The sequence below is a fragment of the Belonocnema kinseyi genome, chromosome 7 (assembly GCF_010883055.1).
Source record: "Belonocnema kinseyi isolate 2016_QV_RU_SX_M_011 chromosome 7, B_treatae_v1, whole genome shotgun sequence".
NCBI classification, from domain to species: Eukaryota; Metazoa; Arthropoda; class Insecta; order Hymenoptera; family Cynipidae; genus Belonocnema; species Belonocnema kinseyi.
The window spans coordinates 70,778,882-70,792,674 of NC_046663.1; the positions used below are offsets into that span (position 1 = coordinate 70,778,882).

At 32.8% G+C, this 13,793-nt stretch overlaps 1 protein-coding gene across 5 annotated transcripts in view; it reads right to left on the reverse strand.

Moving 5' to 3' along the window:
* Positions 1-3,241: 3,241 nt before the first annotated feature.
* LOC117176109 (protein TANC2) overlaps positions 3,242-13,793 on the reverse strand; it is a 115,038-nt gene continuing 104,486 nt past the window's right edge. For 3 of the 5 annotated variants that reach the window (XM_033366150.1, XM_033366152.1, XM_033366153.1), the window contains 14 exons: positions 13,384-13,501; positions 12,853-12,996; positions 12,257-12,397; positions 10,171-10,812; positions 9,749-10,065; positions 9,337-9,615; positions 8,636-9,079; positions 8,346-8,552; positions 7,817-8,083; positions 7,413-7,708; positions 6,860-7,308; positions 6,469-6,770; positions 5,958-6,383; positions 3,242-4,306 (listed from right to left, as the gene is read on the reverse strand). In XM_033366150.1, coding sequence (XP_033222041.1) covers positions 4,001-4,306; positions 5,958-6,383; positions 6,469-6,770; positions 6,860-7,308; positions 7,413-7,708; positions 7,817-8,083; positions 8,346-8,552; positions 8,636-9,079; positions 9,337-9,615; positions 9,749-10,065; positions 10,171-10,812; positions 12,257-12,397; positions 12,853-12,996; positions 13,384-13,501 — 4,338 coding nt within the window. In that variant the 3' untranslated portion in view covers positions 3,242-4,000. The remainder of the gene's footprint in view (positions 4,307-5,957; positions 6,384-6,468; positions 6,771-6,859; positions 7,309-7,412; positions 7,709-7,816; positions 8,084-8,345; positions 8,553-8,635; positions 9,080-9,336; positions 9,616-9,748; positions 10,066-10,170; positions 10,813-12,256; positions 12,398-12,852; positions 12,997-13,383; positions 13,502-13,793) is intronic. The other 2 variants (XM_033366151.1, XM_033366155.1) reach the window with 2 other exon arrangements.

A 13,793-nucleotide genomic window follows, 5' to 3' on the forward strand; every position in this document is an offset into this window, starting at 1 on the left:
AAAATATTCAATAGATCGAAAATTATTAACATTCAAAGTTGCAAAAAATCGTCAAATTTTGAACTTTAAAAATTCATAACTTTTCAAATATGCATTTTACAATAAAATGACAAGGGACCATTCCTTCTTAAAATGCCTCAAATTATCTAAAAAAAATTTGTCCCATTGAAAAAAATCATTTTTTCATAATTTTTTAAACAATTGCGTTTTAAACAAAACCTAGGCATTTATCGCAAAATGAACCGGTACCATTGGATTCAGCGGGTCAAAATACATACGACTACATAGTTTTTATCCTTTACCTCTTTGATGCATACGGGATCCTATCCAGCTCCTGGACTAGTCGGCAGATGCCTCACTAATTAAAAAAGTTGACATAGAAAAAAACGAATTTTTCTGTCGGCAAATGCCTGATTAATGTACTTGTTTTAAAAAATCATAAAATTAATAAAAAATTGAGAATTTTGCTGAAGTTATCATGAACTTCTTAATTTAAAAAGTTGACATCGAAAAAAAAGAGTTTTTCTGTAGACAAATACCTGATTAATGCATTTGTTGATTAAATTTATTTAATTAAATTTTTTTAAATAAATCATAAAATTTATCAACTTATTATGAATGTTGCTGAAATTTTAATAAAGTTTCCAACTGAAAACACTGGCATTGAAAAAACCGAATTTTTCTGACGACAAATGCCCGAACAATGCATTTTTTAATTAAATTTGTTTTAAAAAATCATGAGATTAATCAACAAATTATGAATTTTGCTAAAATTATCACAAATTCACTAATTTAAAAAAAAATTACATCGAAAACAACGAATATTTCTCTCGAAAAATGCCTGATTACTGCATTTGTACATCAAATTTGTTTATAATATAAACAATTATAATCATAAGAGAAGTTTTTTATATAATATTCTTTTCATTCAAATCTCTTGCAATATTACTTGAAAAAACGTATATTTATGGTCATACAATTCAATATATTCTATTATTCTATTATTATTCAATAGATTCTATTCGCAGGAATTGAGGGAATTTCTAAATTTCAAAGGGTTTGAAATATTTCAAGGTCTAATGAATTAACAATTTTTTAGAATATTTTAAAAGATTCCAAAGACTTTTAAAGAATTTTAAAAGATTTGAGGGTATTTTAGAAAAGTCCAAGAAATTTTTGATAGCTTAAAAAAATTTTAAGGGATTTTAAAAGTTTCCATATATCTTAGGGTCTTTTTAATAGATTTAAATCATTTGAGTTGATTTCAAAGGTTTTATAGATTTTGGATTATTTTTGATAATTTCAAGCGATTTTCAAATGCTTCAAACAATTGCAAGGGATTTAAAAAGATTTTCAAGGATTTTAAATATTTTATGAGATTTTAAAAGATTCCATTGAATTTTCAATTGATTTCAGTAATTTAATGGGACTGCTAAGGACTTTACATTACTTTTAAGTATTTTAAAGGATCCTATATCTAGTCGTCCCGAAAATCCGGGACGACTAGCCAAATTTTTAAAAATATTTCACTATTCATCCCAAATTTCGGGACGACGAGACACTTTATATAACTGATTCCAAGGCATTTTTAGGAACTTTAAAATGTTTTATGAGATTTCAAAATCTTTCGAAGAATTTTAAAATTTGTGAGGAATTTTAAAAGGCCCCAAGTAGTTTTTAATTGATTTAAATCATTTGAAAAGATTTTGAAAATGTTTTAAAATATTTTAGGAGATTTTAATAGATACCAATGTATTTTCAAGAGGTTTAAATCATTTCAAGGGATTTCCCAGGATTTTAGGAATCTTATGGGATTTTTGAGGATATTTTAAAAGATTCCAAAGGAATTTATCAGATTTCCGAGTATTTCATTGATTTTAAGAAATTTTATAAACTCTCAAGGTATTTAAAAAAATTTTCCAGGATTTCAGAAAGATCACCTTTCATAGAATTTCACAGGCTTTTATAATATTTTAATGGATTTCTAAAAATTATTTACAAGAAGTAAGGGATTTCTTAGAGTTTCAAAGATTTGAAGAGATTTTTATATATGGTTTGCTTCTGAATTCTTGATAATTCTCTTAATTTTTTGTACTTCACTTGAATTCTTCTAAATCTACTAAATTCTTCTCAATTCAGTGGACTTATGATTTAATTTTGTTTATTTATCGTAAAGTATGTTGTTTTTTGTCTTCTTTTTAAATCTACCGAAAAATATATAGATTTTAAAATTAACAAAATGGCTGCGGTTTATCTCAAAATATTATTTTTCTTAAAAAACCTACACTTATATTTTTCGCCAATTTTTACTTTAACTTGTACGTCCATAAGGAAAATAGCTTGTGAGTTTCACGCGGGCTAAGTAAATTTGGTGACAAGTAGAATTTTTTTAATAACATGGAATTTTATAATTTTTCTTGAAAAAGACAGTTACGAAAAGATTTTTAGACAAAAGTTTGCACATCTAAAAAAGTGCTATGAACCATACCTCTTGCTTTTTTGCGGAATCTTGCATCGTTTCCGAGAAAAATTTTAAAATGATATATGTATGAAAAAAAAATCGACAGGCCTCAAGAATGGTTTAGCCCAAATAAAGTTGATTACTAGCTTCCTATTATCATAAATATTGGGAAGATTAGAAAGGTGGGGTTTTTCAGATAATAATTTTTCACATTTACAAAATTTGAAGAAAAAAGTAAAAATACTTTCTGGAAACCCCCACCTTTTATATTTATTCGAATTTTTTTTAAGTTTCTGCTAATAGAAAAAAGGCATTCTGTCGCGTATATGTGGGCAAAAGAGCAAGAGCTTTTTATCAAGCTCTTTTAAACGTGCAAACTTTTATCTTAAAATTTTTTCGTATCTGTCGTTTTTTGCATTGAATTTTATGAAAAAAAATCCTCTTTGCTACAAAAGTTATTTAGCCCGCGTAAACTTCCTAATGAAAATGAAACTTCCTAATGAAAGTACAAATTCAATAAAAAATTGGCAAAAAATATAAGTGTAACATTTAAACACGCATAACTTCGCAGAAAATTCTGTTTGCTAATTGGAAAATTATGTATCGCCTAATTGCCTCCACATACAAAAAATTTGGTCCCCGAGAGATTCTGCGACTTCAAGTGTAGAAAATGCCTCATTTGAAATGGATTACGTCTCATTTAGATGCGAATGGTCAGAGAAAATGAAAAATTAGCCACGGAAAAAATCAAGTAATTTTCAAAATAAGATTTTTCCTCAGTTTCTCATTAAAAAAAGTTTCGTTTATTTGACACCATTGGGGAGTCAATAACATTTCGTATACTTCAATTATAGATCAATTATTACTGGAGATGTTTTCAAGGTTCTAATTAAAAACCTCAAGCTTTAATTAAATAATAAGCTCTTCGATTAAAAGTAGAGCTAGAATACTTCGATTATACAAAATCGTGACAATTCGATGTCTTCATGGCAAGATGATAAGGAAGTTCTACAATGTCGTAATAATACATTCCACTTAAATTTAGAAATTTAGAAATTTAAATAATCAATAAATAAAGATTGCCGTACAATTTTTTCCAATATTAAGTAAAGCTCGGAAAATTTTTAAAATTTCTAAAAGGTTCGAAATTTTCGAAAATACTGAACAAAAGAATTAAATAATTTCAACTTAACAACGACGGTAAAGCCACTCTCAACCTATATACTATATAATACACGAATAGTCACAAATATATTAATAAAACTCTATATTCGACTCAGAATCGAATTAAAATTCAAATGAAAGGTTTATCAAAAAGGATACTGGAATAAGCATGCGAATCTATTCGTATCTATACACTAGGAGGCAATTCACTTTTCATTTTATTTTTCATTTTCGTTTATGAAATCACCGATTTTTATCGCTCGATTTGGTTCGTTTTTCTCGCTGATTCTCAAACCAGTGAGTCGGTCAGCAGGGATTCGCGTTTCTTAATTCTAAGCATCGCGTGGAAAGTCGTGGAATAACTAGGGAATACATTTACAGTTCTGTAAGCGTGTCAACTGAGGCACGAAGACGACCTCTGGAACCGCCTTCGTAACCTTTACTGGTCCCAATTCCTGAACCTTCAAGGCGAGAAATTATCTCATCTCTCAGGGAAGTCAGAACTCTTCGATCTTGACGATTATGGAGAGGGATGATGTGGAGAGCTTCTTGAGCATCAGCTAACGCTTCGTCGATGAGACCCACGTCGAGCCTGGCTTTGGCTCTGGCGTAATAAGCCTCGTATGAAACTGGTCGGGTTTTTAAAGCTTCGTCAGCCAACTCTATTGACTCTTCATATTCCTGGAATCAAAAATAACCTAGCTGTGAATTCGATCTCGAGTGTTTCCACTTTATTTGCATTTATATTTATATGGTACTCATTTCACGAACACTTTGCTTCCCTTTTGAAAATGTGTTTGCTTCCTCATAGAGGAAGAATTTGTGATTTTTAAGTAATAGATAAACTAAAGTTTTCATTTTAATCAATTTAAGACAAGAAATACAACATTATGAAAAAAAAATTTTTTTGAATTTAAATGAATCTGTTATATCAGTTACTTACCGACAGTAGACAGTCCTCCAAACCATGAAGGCAGAAACACTACAATATCAATCAAGTTATGAATCTTCAATAACAGAAAATAATAATAATTTTTTCAAATTAAAATTAAAATTATTTCTTGAAAAAAAGATCTTACTCCTTTGGTCGTTTCCTAATGGAGTGAAGAAGGAATAGGATATTTTTTCAAGAAATAATTTTTATTTGAAAAAATTATTTTCCATCTAGTCTGAATAAGACGTTAAGAATTTTCTGTTATTGAAGATTCTTAACTTGATCGATATTGTGGATTTTCTGCCTACATGGTTTGGAGAGTTGCCTACTGTCGGTAAAGGTAACATTCACTGAGGATATAACAGATTCATTAAAAATAATTACTTGTTCCATTAACACCTAGCTAAAAATTAGCTATATTTTCTTGAATTAAGCGTTCTTATTCTGATCCCTCTAATAGCTTAATTGGAAAATCACTTTAGACCATTCTGAAGGAAAGGGGGAAATTCTGACGAATCCTACCCCTTTTAAATAAAATTATTTAAAGTTTTTAATAAAAGACAATGGCGTTCAACGAAAGAGACGATTTTTTAACAACAAAATTTAATGAAAAAAGGAGTTATCTAAACAAAAGTTTATGTTGATGAAAAAAGGTTTTCTCTTAAAAAAGATCTTTAAAGTAATACGAATGAGTATAACTTCCATTCTTTCAATAAAGCGTATTGATGTTATAGTTCAACCGATTTGCATCGAATCAAGAAATATATTCTGTTATTGCATTAAATTATATTATGTTAATGAAAAGAATTTTTTTATAAAAAATCGTTTTCAAATATTATGCATTACATTTTTTTGTTCTTGCATCAACTTAAAATTATAAGAATGAAAATATTTCACTATAAAAATTGGTTTTTAATATAATATGAATAACTAAAACTTTTTTACTCTTGAATAAAATGTATTAATATTAATGTCAATCGATTTGCTTCGAAACAAGGGATATTTTTTTTTGCATCAACTTGGAATTATGTTAATGAGAAAAGTTTTACTATAAAACAAAAAGATTTTAAAAATAATGCAAAGTGTCAACAACAAAAACTGCAATAAATATTTGGAGAAATTCTTCGGTCAGTTTAAAGATATCAATGTTGAAAATAAGCCCTCAAAATTTCATCAATTTATCCGTTGCCGTTTTGAATTTATCGTTTTTAAATTGAGGAATGTTGGATTTAATTAATTACAAAATGTTCGAAAAGGTTACCATTACAAAGCTTCCTCTATGAGGAAGCAAAAAATTATTCAAGTTGAAATTGAAGAGTTTCGATTGATCTCTTTCAGCCTAAGTCTTCAAATTTTAATCACTGCATAATCATTCCAATTTTCAATAAATTTACTTACATTCATCTTGCGTTTACACCTGCTTAGATTCAGCAAGAAATTCAGTCGAAGTTGACCAAAAGTTTGCAGATGCAGCAACAATTGACTGTGTTCCTGAAGCTGATGATCTTGAATTTGTTCAGGAGGTTCTGGGAATTTTCTCAACGCATAAGCATAGCGATGAGAAGCTTCCTTTAGTCTTCCCTTTCTGTAGAGAACATTTCCGTCTTCCAGGAGTTTGTTCAATAAAATAAGAAGGACATCTGGCTTTCCAGCTGCCATGGCCCAAGTCGCTGGACCAAGTTTGGCTCCTCTTCGAAGAAAACACTGAACTACAAGGACATTTCGACATCCTATTGCTCTATCTAAAGGTCTCATTCCATGAATGTCAACATGCTCAACAGCAGCACCTTTCTCAAGCAAGAACTGCACCAGCTTTGGATTACCCTGAAATATAATTTGTTTAAATCAGAAATTCTTATAGCTAATTGTAAGTATTGATGCGGATGAAAGACGAAATTAGAAAATCTACCTGAAATGCGGCCAAATCCAAAGGAGTTCTTCCCGTGTTGTCACTCGTATTAACTTCAGCTCCTCGTTCGATCAGATGCTGAACAGCTGGCAATCTTCCTCTGACACAAGCCCATCCCAAAGCAGTCAATCCTTCCTTATCAGTTGCCTCCAGCACTGATCCTTTATCCAAGAAAAGTTCAATTAAATTGGTATGACCCTCGCCAGCGGCGATCATTAAGGAATTTCGACCTACTGGGTCACTCTGAGCCAGCAGTGGTGTGATAGCATCTGTCATTTCATCACTACTCACAGTCAGGGTTCCTGTAAAAAAATAGAAAAAGTAAATCAAATTGTCAAATAATGGTGGATTTGATTTTTGAGCTATAAATCAAAAGGATCAAGTGACCAACCTTGAAGGATCCTCTCAGCAGTTCCCCAGTGACCTTCCCTCGCAGCGAGCATTAAAGGCGAAAGTCCTTTAGCATTAACAGCCAGAGGACTTGCTCCACGACCCAAAAGGGCTGAAACCGTTGCTGTTGATCCATTCGCAGCTGCAATTGTTAGAGCAGTTTCTCCAATCAAGGTGTCTGGTTTGTCCACAGTAACTTCTGCCATGTCCAGTAAGTACTCGACAATCGATTCATGACCTTGAGCTGCTGCAGCAACAACAGCCTGCTGGGCAGCTTCTTCTCTTCGAACTTCCGGAACAACAATTTCAGTCTCGTTCTCTCTAGGAATATGCCAGTCACAGGCAAGAAGATAGCCAACGACAGAAAGTCTGCCATGCCTTGCTGCATGCACCAAAGAACATTGTCCTGCCATGTCTGAATGGCCCAATGATGCTCCAGCTGCTGCGAGTCTAAAGCGAAAATCCAGTTATTAGATTTGATAGAAGAAATCTTTAGGAGTAAGGATATCTAGGATTGTAGGCCTAACTAGTTCTAAAAATTGATTATAATTTACCTCCTGACAACATCGCAGTGGCCACGAGCAGACGCCAGTGACAGAGCTGTGCAACCTTGACTATTAGTCAACTCAACATCAGCTCCAAACTCCAACAAGAGGGAGACCATCTCCACCGAACCTTCATGAGCATACATGCACAGAGCTGGGGCGTGTCCAAGATATTCAGTCACAAAATTCGGAGAAGCTCCTGCCAGCAGAAGCAACCTTGATACTTTAACATTTGGGCTGTAGATGTTTCGAAGAGTGCAGAGTGCTGATGAAACACATTCGGATGATGAGGCCAACCATGAAGCCTGGATATAGAAACAAACATTCGTTAATTGCATTTAAACTGTACGGGAGTAACAGTATTGGGGAAAAAGGTGCAATCTTGATTTATAATAAAATGGAAAGATTCTAACCTGAAGATCTCGGGAAGGCCAGCAAGGCGTAACACCTCTATAGACATGAGCTTTCAAAATATGATGACCAAGTTCCAAAGCTCTTTCACCATCCAGTGGAGCTTGTAATCTCGATAATCTAAAAGCTATTGCTGCATGACCAAGTCTCAAATCACAGAGGAATTTTGTGGACTCGCCTTCATCTCTTCGCATTAGCCATTCCCTGAATGATGGGTGGAAGAACATGTATGTATTGTCCAAACGTTTCACGAGAAAACCGGAGAGCATCTGAAAAACAGGTTCTTAGTTGAAGTTAATTCGAAGAATATAAATTAAAGAGATAAGAAGAGATGCTTATGAGATGAACTTCTACTTACTTTTCCTTTATGAAAAGGAAGCAAGAATAAAAAAATCGTAGTTGTTTAGAAACTTGTTATCTCTTAATAAATCCCGGAGTCTGAATTGCAAGTCTTCAAATCTAAATAGATATCAGGGACCAGGATTTATAGAGGATCTTTTAATAATTGTGTTCATTTTTTTCCTAACTTACCTTGAATCTCTGCATGAAGTCATCCCAAGAAACGAAGCTATCCATGTTCAGAGCATTGACTGAATAATAAATTTCGGGAAGAGTTAGTGGATATAAAGCTGCTAGACAAACTCCAAGAAGTGGTTGTACTTTGTCAAACGAAGCTGATGTTGGAAACCTCAGGTTGAAATGTAAAAGGTATATCTGAGCGAGGGAAACTGGCAAGACCTGAAACAAGAACATTTGTCATATTAGTCAGTTTAAATAAATCTGAGCATATATCTATTCTTTTTAAATGAATGCAAACGAACCTTGTAGCTTGCAGATTTAGCAACCAAGTGTCCACTCTCGATGAGATCCAGGCTTAGTTTCACAAAAAGGAAGCAGCCCTTGGCGAGATTTAATAGATGAGAAACAAATCTGGTCTGATTCGCACTATTAGAGGAATCAGCTTTGCCATTTAAAGAAGCTGTGACGTTCGTTTGAATAGTTGGGCTTCGGGAACATCGATAACTTACGTACTCTGAGAGATCTTTAGTTATGCTGATTCCTGCGGGGTCGTTTGTACTTTTGTCAAGACAAATCTTAGTGTAGGGAAATTGTTTGGTACACTCCTGAAGCTGTGTTCGAACCGTGCAGACGATTTTCAACCAGCTGGGGAAATTTGGGGTGTGTCTGGTCAAGAAAGAGGCGATTGTGTCTCCTCTATCTGGCCTGTGGTATTCTGCTTCGCAAACTGCATCGATGAGTATTATCTGAAATCAGCCATTAATTACAACTCGATATTCATTCATGAAATTTCGATTAAGAAAGACATAAAATATGACAGCGAGAATCTAGAAAATTAAATCTTGAAGATTGAATATAAAGGAGGAGATCTTTAAGATAAAATCTAGAAGTATTATTCGCCTTGTTTAAATCTCCAAGTTAAATTCGAATTTGCAACAGAGTCGTCAAGTTTCAGTCAACCCGGAATTCAGAGCATAATAGAATAATAAAAATCAGGACTAACCATGTTTATATCCGGCAACCTCCCAGCTCTTCTGAGACTCAAAAGGGGTTCGATTATTCCTCTTGATAAGGCGAGATCTGGATCGACTGTACACTCTCTCAGTGAAAGGGATCCTTGAAGATGAGGCTCTGATAAGAGGTACTCTCTGTAAGCTGCAAGTTGTGGAGCCTGACAGAGTTGTGCGGCTAAAGAATGGATCAAGTCAGGTACCAGACAGGTGCAGTTGTTGTCGGCTTGACAGAAGTGGTAAGCCACGACGTGAGAAGCCAGGTCACGAATCTGCAATGTAATCGATTAATCATATATATCTATCTCTCTCCCATGGTCCAAAAAATAAAGATATGAAAGTATAAGTGGTTCCGATACTTTATAAGTCATACATAAAGGTTTTCAAGATTAAAATTGAACCTACCCTTTCATTTGTAGTCTTCACATTTGACTGAGGGTTTGGAGAACCCGTCTCATTCGTTTCTTCTTCAAGCTTTTGAGTTTCTTTTTGGTCCCTTCGACGGCCAAAGCAACTGTATTCAACGAGCTGAAGAATTAGGGCAGTCTTTCCAGTTCCGGGTGATCCGGATATTAAAACTCCAGGGCTGGATCCATTGATGACTGCTTCCAATTCTTGAAGCAGCCAGAGACGTCCAGTGAAGAGGGGGTCAGTTTCTAAAAGTGGTACTTCGAAAAAGAGAGGTTTCAGGGTCAACTGTACTGTATGATGAAGAAAGCGAGCTGAAAATTATGGAGAATTTGGCGTTAAATTATATTATAAAATTCTCAACAATAAATATGACAGATTGAAGCTTAAATCTTTAAATTATAATCTAAAATACTCACTTTTCGAATCAATCGAGCCTTTAACAGTCCCAGCTCTGGCAGATCTTCTGGCACAAGTTTTTCTATTTTTAAACAAAGTTTGTCCAAGTTCATCAACCTGACCAGGTTGAGAGGTCGTAACGGAATGTCTTCTCGAGTTGACAGGACTGGCACTACCATTCGACAAGCCAGAGACAGAAACTGACATCGACATCGACATAGAAGTGGAAGCAGAGGCTGAAGTTGATATCGAAGCCAAACTTCCAGCACTATCACAGTCTCTGGGTTTTCCTTTTCCCTTACCTTTTCCCTTCGACTTTAGAGGACTTCTCAAAGCTGCCACAGCTTCTGCCTCGCTAGAAGTTCCAGTCAGAGTGGAAACAGGACTGGTATTAGTCGAAGGATGAGTTTGAGTCTCAAAACTCGTTAGGCTGCTGAAAGAGTTTGCAGAACTATCGTGACCTTGAAGATTACTGAGATGTGGTAGTCGTAGTTTAGATCCAGGTGGAAATCGAGTTTGACCTGGAAGATCAGTCACATCGACACTCGAAACTCCACCATGTCTTCCATTTCCTAGTAGAAGTCCCAATCTCATGTAAAGGTCTGATTGGGAGGATTTTTTTGTTTTTGATGACAGGGGCTTGACACAACCACCTTCGTCATCTGAAAAAAGGGATTTTTTAAATTATTAATTTTTTGCAATATACTATAGTTATGGGGTAAATATAAAATCTGTAAAACATCAAACAACACAATAACACATCAATCTAATGCAGAACTACAGATGCCTAAAAGTATTTTTTTTACATAATTGTTTACTTTGATGACTTCCGAATTTTGGACCAAATGGTTTGAAACCTTTTGAAAAATTTTCTTCTTAGGCCAAAAGTAAAATATCATTGGGGGGAAACCCAAAAAGTTTAATATTTAACCTAGTAATTTTTCCAGTCGAAAAAGGGATAGGATAAGACAGAACTTCCTTATTCCTGTTTAAACTTTCGAAAACCTACATGTTAAATAAAAAAATTTTGTATAAACATTTATAATTAATGAATAAAAAAATGTATTCAGCATATTATAATTTTATAGTTAATTATACCAATTTTTAAATGGTGTTATGTATTCTAATATTTTAAATTAATTAATTGTTCAATATTGAAATTAATCAACAATTAGTGAAATTCATTAAAACAATTCTAATCTGTTAATATTAAACATGAATTAAATCTTTTAATCGATTCAAATTTCTTTCAATTTAATACATTTCGTCTTACATTCTTTCCTTCTGAAATTTGATGTGGAAAAATGTAAGAAAAAAATATATTATGGTTATTTTTGTGTTTTTTTTCAGGAAAATACGAAAGTTTTTGTAAGAAATATATAAGAGTGAGTATAAGGTGACTATAATTCGACGGAAAATCCGAAAGGTTGAAAAGAATCAGTTATTAAATGTAATTGTTCTGGTACTTTTTGACATTTTTTTTCATTTAGACAAAATTTGAGAGAATTTATCAAAGTAAAAAATTACCATTTTATTTAGGGAGTGTCCAGATTAACCAAAAATATTTTCCTCATGAACGCCGAATTCTAGCTCTCTAGGGCTCACAGAAAATATTTGTTGTAGGGTTACCGATTTTTGGTGAACCTAGACATGGCTTTTTTAATTCCAGACGAAAGCATTCTGTTATTTTTATCCTATTTTCTATTTTATACTAAAATATTTGTATCTAATATGACAATACACAAATTTCTAGTAAGATGCCATACAAATTCCACGGAAATACCCTGCACTTTTTTTATTTCCATAAGATCATTGAATTTTAATCAAAAGTTCATTATCAGTGTTTTTTATTGTTAAATATGTAATTAAATATGTGTAAATTGTATCAAACGAGATGTAACATGCTCTAAAGTATGGGATGAGACATTTATATAAATTGTCTAAAAATAATTAAATGTTATTTAAAAATTTAAAAATTTAAAATTTTTAATAAAAAAATAAAGAATATATATTAATACAAAAATTCCAAAATCGTTCACTGATAAGCCAAAACACACAGTGCTTCAAAATCTACATTTTCACTCTCGACTTTAATTAATTTCCTGCCTGGGATTTTGTTGATCGAATCGACAAGTTGATTTAATCCATCATTAGTAGTTCCCTGACTACTGCTCCACAGGCTTTTGATTTTCCCGAGAACAAATCCAGTCCATCGTGACTTTCCTTCCCAGGAATTCGTCATCCATGCTAAATTATAATTTTCCATGTGTTTAATTGTTTCATAATTTAAAAAAGAACATATTACCAATTATTGAAAACATTTTAACTGCTCGGAATAATAAATTCACATTTGAAATTGTTTAAGTATGAGTCACTCCAAACGTAAACTATTCTTATTTGTCTGCTCTCTAAACATTTATTTCTTAAATTTACTCACACTGAAAATGTTTTAATATATGTTACGTATTTTGAGCACGTTCCTCCTAAATTTTAAGAAACTTCTTTTAAATTAAAAAATTCTGCTAATAGGTGAATTCACTTTTTTCTCCATTGACACGTAATATTTTTCGTATTGATTTTTCTCTATTTAGCAGATGTCCGGTACAGCGTGATTTTTAATGGGAACTAATATGTCTATATTTGCTCAAGTAAATTGACTTCAAATAACATTTCAAAATACTACTATCGTTAGAATGTCTTACCTGATAACGCAGATGGATTGTCATTTGCACTTTGCTCTGGAGATATCGGATCTCGTCTTCCGGTTCTTTGAGAAGCAAAAGGACTTTTTAGGGCCTTTGAGTTTAGGAAAAATCGTTTCCTTTGAGCTGGCGGCGTTGGATAGCCTGTAATTAAATTAATTATTTTTTATATCATTTTATTGTAATCAATATAATTTAATTTCATAAACCCTAACATGACATATAAACTGAGAAAACAGTTTTGCTGGTATTTGTATTACCAAATTTTCTCGTTGCCCCAAAAAATGTTTGGATTGTACAATAAAACTAAATTTGTGCTGAAATAGCCATAAAAGTTGTGTTGCACCAATAACAACAAATGTTTTTAGTTACCACAACGAAACATTATTTTCGGTGTAAATATTGATTTTTTATCATACGGATAATCTTCTTTTATATAATTATTCATTGTCACGTCAATTATGACATTTTACACTTAATGAATAGAAAAAAATTATTCTACTTTTTCACATTAATGACGAAAAAACTTACTTTGAGCCATTGGCTGAACTCTGTGTCGCGAGGATGAAGACTCTGGAAGAACTGGAGGTTTGCTTTTTAAACCCTTTCCCATCGCGGAGGAGGAATTAATTTCGTTCCCATCGCGCTGCTGAAAGCGTACATGTTAATTAGAAATTAAACGACTCTCTCATTAAAAATTTTTGTTAATAGTTTAATTATTACTCTTACTGTAAACATACAAAATTCTTAAAATCGAAACAATCTTTCCCTCAGGGATTATCACGCTTTCAATCAATTCTTTAAGATTAATATTCGAATTTCTTCTCGATAATTATTATTATTGTTATTACACCATTAAGCCATTTCCCTTTCGGGGTAGGCGTGACTCACTCGGCAGGGGAAAGGAGTAGTGTGTGGATGGGATAGAGATTTTTCAGATT